Raw genomic sequence first — 5079 nt, 5'->3', positions numbered from 1 at the left:
CTATAAGTACATTTTATAATTCAAACTTGATAACATAGGGCAGACCGGGAAGACCATCTTTGTGGATTTTACCATATTGCCATGTCATATTTGTTGCAATAGTTATGTAATGACGGGGAATGCCGTCCTGCCCCTATGTTTTTACACAAAGTTTACGGCGCTTGCCGATTTGTCCGCGAAAGAGTTAAGTATTTATCTTCTATGAGAGAAAACAGAAATAAAGTTGAAATTTTCAATAGTCCGTGTAAAAACGTAAAATATCTGCATTTGGAGACTTTGTATTCATTTTTGCTTTCACAATTTAATACGCTGTACTTCGTCCCCATTAGTTTGTTTAGTTTAAATTTCAGAATATTACGCAGCCATACACTAAATTTTCACAAACCCGTATTTTCTCCTCACTTTATTTGTTTCGTTCAAAATAGCGAAAAATAAAGTAATTTTTTGGAAAGACGCCACCTCCAGTACTCAATTCACCTTGATTATACCTCATAAAGCTGGTGTAACTCACTATTTTACACACATATGTATGTAATTTTAGGTTGCTCTATTCCAGCGCTGCCAAGATACATATGTTTATTTTTAACAGTTCCTTCATTTATTGACCACTTCCTATCACATACATTTGTAGGTATGCACTACCTTTAATCATAGTATAACTGTCTCCATTTATTTAATGGCCGCCTGGCTGTCGGAGACGATATTTATCGTAGTTTTTGTTACGGCACTTTATTAGGGGTGGTACTTAAAGCGCTGGTGATGCATAAAAACGCAGTTCTTTGGTATTCGGCAGCAGAATTCTGCCCCGCTCATTTCACACGTATTCTTACGCTCGTCTACTTTATTAGTCTTTGCTCAGACAGCAATGAAATATCCTGAGCTGTAGTTCGGTTAATTTTTTCTTATACAGTAGAATTCCAATTATCCGGATCCATTGGGACCAGACTCGATCCGGATAATCGGAAATCCGGATAATCGGATTTGACCAAAAAAGCTATATATATAGGGAAATAAAGCATTAATAAGAACATTAAAATCACTTTACTTATTAAGCAATGAAGCAAGTAAGATTAAATATGTAACTTTATTGAAAAAATAATTTTATTTTAACATTTTTGTCAATGTAAGTGTATTAATGAACAAACTCGCTTTACTTAATCATAACTTAATAGAATAAAAGAAGTTACTCACTTTACTTCATTTAACTTTAGATATTAAAGAAAATAATTTTATTTAAACATTTCTGTCAATGTAAGTGTATTAATGAACAAACTCGCTTTACTTAATCGTAACTTAATAGAATAAAAGAACTTACTCACTGTACTTCATTTAACTTTAGATATTAAAGAAAATAATTTTATTTGAACATTTCTGTCAATGTACGCTGTTTTAATGAAGAAACTCGCTTTTTAGCAGCTAGATCTTTCAAGCGCTTGACGACAAGAAGGTCTACATGGTCGCATTCAGATTGTCGTTCCATCCAATTTAAGGCAGTCTCAAAACAAGCAAACGCCTCACTTGCAGAAGGTCCAGCTTCTAATTCAAATGTAGAATCATTGTCATCTTCTGAGTCCACTGGGTATGATTCTTCTTTTGTACTCTGAATAATTTCATCGTCACTCAATAATTGGAACCCAGGATCTATTGAATCAGAATGTAACCAATCTTCGATATCCTCTACATTGCACTCGGAACAGCCTGGAACTTTTGTAATCATATTCTGCAGGTTTTCCGTAGACATTGAATCAGTATCTTTATCACTTTCCTCGTTGTTCTTCAATTCTGCATTTTCTTTTTCTTCCTGTATTTGCTGTTGTGTTGAAATTCCATTTATTTTATTCCAAGCCCTCTTCAAAGTTATCGCCTTTACGGAAGACCATGCATCAGCTACCATGTAGCAGCAATCTTTTATGTTAATGTTTTTATGATATATTAGAGTACCTTCTTCATTTTCATCGGCTAACAGTAGCTTACGAAGCAGTTGTTTTTTGTAAAGTCGTTTCAGGCATTCAATGATGCCTTGATCCATAGGTTGCAGCAAACTGGTCACATTAGGTGGCAGAAAAAGAGCTTTGAAACGACCATTTTCTCTCTCAAGTAAACTTTCTGAAGGATGAGTAGGTGCATTGTCCAGCAAAAGCAATACATTCCCCTTTTTATTTATTTTCTTTTGATACTTTTTAACATCTGGAATAAAAACGTCATCAAACCATTCCGTAAACAATGCAGAAGTCATCCATGCTTTATTTTGGTTTTTATAAACAACTGGAAGCTTTTTAACGTTTTTAAAAGCTCTTGGGTTTTTGGATTTGCCAATTAAGAGTAATGGAAGCCGATGATTGCCTGTTGAATTGGCACAAGTAAGAACTGTCACGCGATCTTTGCTAACTTTGTGACCAGGAGCACTTGTTTCTCTCTTTGAAGCTAAAGTTTTACGAGGTAGTGCCTTCCAATTGAGGCCTGTTTCATCCGCATTAAAAACAAATTCAGGATCGTAATTTTCAATTTTCGTTTTAAATTCCTCAATAAACTTTTCTGCTGCAGTATTATCGGCAGAAAGCTTTTCTCCACACAAATCGAGCTCTCGAATGCCGTGCCGAGCCTTAAAATTACGCAGCCAACCGTCACTCGCTTTAAATTCGGACAAATTATCCATCTTCTCAGCAAAAATTTTTGCTTTTTCACAAAGAATAGGTCCAGAAAGAGGATTTCCAATTGAACGCTGCTGTAAAAACCATTTAATCATTGCCTGTTCAAGTTCTTTATTTTCAGCAGTTTTCATATTTTTTCTAGATGGACTTCCATCCTCAAATTGCAAATTAGAAGCAAATTTTAAAATTGCAGAACTGTTTTTCTTGAAATCCGAAATAGTCGATGTTCCTACATTATAAGTTTCAGCCAAAAATTTATTAGACACTCCTTTGTTTAATTGTTCAATTATTTTCACTTTATCTGTGATTGAAAGCACGACACGTTTTCTTTTAGAAGACATTTTACGCAAAAACTGTACGCGAAACACTAAAACAAATCACTTAGACATAAAAAATATATAAAGATTGGAAAACGCGACGAAAATTTAACCGCTGTTTGCATACAAGTTTGTACACGCCGAAGAACGCGGTATCCGCATGCGTCTCGGTCAAGTGAAATCTACAGAGGAGGGGATAACGTTCTTAAACTCGACGAAAAACGCACTTGCAAATGCTATAGTTTCTACACATTCTACACATTCAAAATTTAGATAATATAAAAAATATTAATAATAAATTATAGTCTAGAAATTCAAGTTTACTTTTCATCAATATTATGTATTTATTATTAAATGAAAAAATATTTTTAGAAATATGTAATTTATTTTATAACATTGGTGCAAGTGACAATTAAAATTTATCTCCGAAGCCCTTTTGTTTTTTGGTAAATTACTTAATTTATTAAAAATATTACAATCACAAAATTAAAACTACATAATAATTTAACTTTAAAAAATGTTAAAACATAAAAAAATTATAAAAAAAATTTTTTTTTTTTTGACGAAAAAAAATCCGGATAATCGAATGTCCGGATAATTGGAATCCGGATAATCGGAATTCTACTGTACCACCAACACAACCTCAGTTTTTGCTAGCCGTTGTCGTAAATAAACCGCTGTCATAACCCAAGCTACCTCAACAAATCAACTTAAAAGTTCCTGGGAGTCGGTTTCCATGGTCGAAACTAACAGTATAGTCTGCGCGATATAAACAGACCAGTGCAGCCACGAAAAAAAAAAAAAGAAAAAGAAAAACTACCAAATTTTGAAAACAGTAACCAACCTTTTTAGACAGAAATTAACATTTCATTTACAGTAGGTTCTGTTTTTATGCGGCTTTTTTTTATGCGGTTTTGAAATATTGCGGTTGTTTTAAAATTAAAAAATGCATGTCGACCTATCGGGAATTGTACATATGAACAAGATTCTAAACCAGCTAAGCAAAAACTCATCACAGATTACATCAGAAATGCTAACCCTACAAGTATGGAACCGCCTGCATAACCATCTAGATCAGACGTGTACATTTCCTCAAGTGACGAAAGTGATTTTACGCCAAATCCTAAACGAATGCGCAACATGTGGGTATTGTCTGATTCTACTTCTGACGTAAATTTATTTTTCGATTCTGACGTTTCTTAAATAAAGATATAATTTTCAAAAATACAATATTTTGTTTATGTGATTTTATTTTATGCGATTTTATTACACTATTTCGGATTTATACGGTTCTTAGCACTTTTGAAACGTATCTATAGTTTTACTATAGAACTGGTAGCTTTTTTCATGCTGTTTCTTGCGGAACGTATCTACCGCATAAAAACAGAACCTACTGTATATTCATTTCTAATTAACACATACAGTAGCTCAAACACTTAATGGTACATTCATGAAGAACAACCTTGATGAAGACAAGTAGGATTAAGAAGCCATGCAGTAAGGACGTGTTTCGCTAGATATATACATACATAAGTGATTTATAAAATACATATTTCGCCTTATTTAGTTGCTTAATCTATTCACCACTTTCTAACGGATGGCCTCGCCACTTTCCTGCTCTCTATCTCTCTGCTCGACTAACCTGACGAAAACTTTGCATGTGAAAACAATAACAAAAGGCCTGTTCTATTCGCCATTCCCGGCGAATATGTCTAACGCTCATTAGGACCACTATCTTACCAACACAAGTAATTTAAGGCAGCTCTCTTCCCGCATTGCCGACATATGTCCATTTGTACCAGTTTCTTCATCTATTTGCCACTTGCTAAGTCATGGAGAAAAGAAGAGGTCCAAATTATTCGAGCAAGATCCGCCGCTAGCGAGTATGTTTATTCCTCCGCCTTCCAAATGTAAGACCCCATGAATAAAAAAGCAAAAGGAAGGCGAATTACTTGTTTGCAGAGAACATACATTTATAGAGAAGTCTCACGAGCTACGAATAGTGTGAATTGTCAAAAATGAAATGAAACCGCGAAGACTTTTTCATCTCGCTCAACTCGACAGCGGGGAAGTTCTTAACAGAGCTGATTACAGTGAATTATGTACAAGTA

The 5079-nt window shown here is 34.3% G+C and overlaps 1 protein-coding gene across 1 annotated transcript; it reads right to left on the bottom strand.

Annotated features, from left to right (window-relative positions):
- Nucleotides 1-1192: 1192 nt before the first annotated feature.
- On the bottom strand, nt 1193-3338 carry LOC128870456 (jerky protein homolog-like). Its single transcript, XM_054113121.1, has one exon. The coding sequence runs from the start codon at nt 2990-2992 to the stop codon at nt 1358-1360; it is 1635 nt and encodes a 544-aa protein (XP_053969096.1). The 5' UTR covers nt 2993-3338; the 3' UTR covers nt 1193-1357.
- Nucleotides 3339-5079: the final 1741 nt, after the last annotated feature.

This window comes from Anastrepha ludens, chromosome X (genome assembly GCF_028408465.1).
Source record: "Anastrepha ludens isolate Willacy chromosome X, idAnaLude1.1, whole genome shotgun sequence".
In the NCBI taxonomy this organism is placed as follows: domain Eukaryota; kingdom Metazoa; phylum Arthropoda; class Insecta; order Diptera; family Tephritidae; genus Anastrepha; species Anastrepha ludens.
The sequence above is the reverse complement of the archived record's forward strand: the minus strand, read 5'-3'. Positions and strand labels throughout refer to the sequence as shown.

What these genes read in the sequence shown, in the direction of transcription:
- LOC128870456 (XM_054113121.1), bottom strand. Translation starts at nt 2,992, where the DNA reads ATGTCTTCTAAAAGAAAACGTGTCGTGCTTTCAATCACAGATAAAGTG.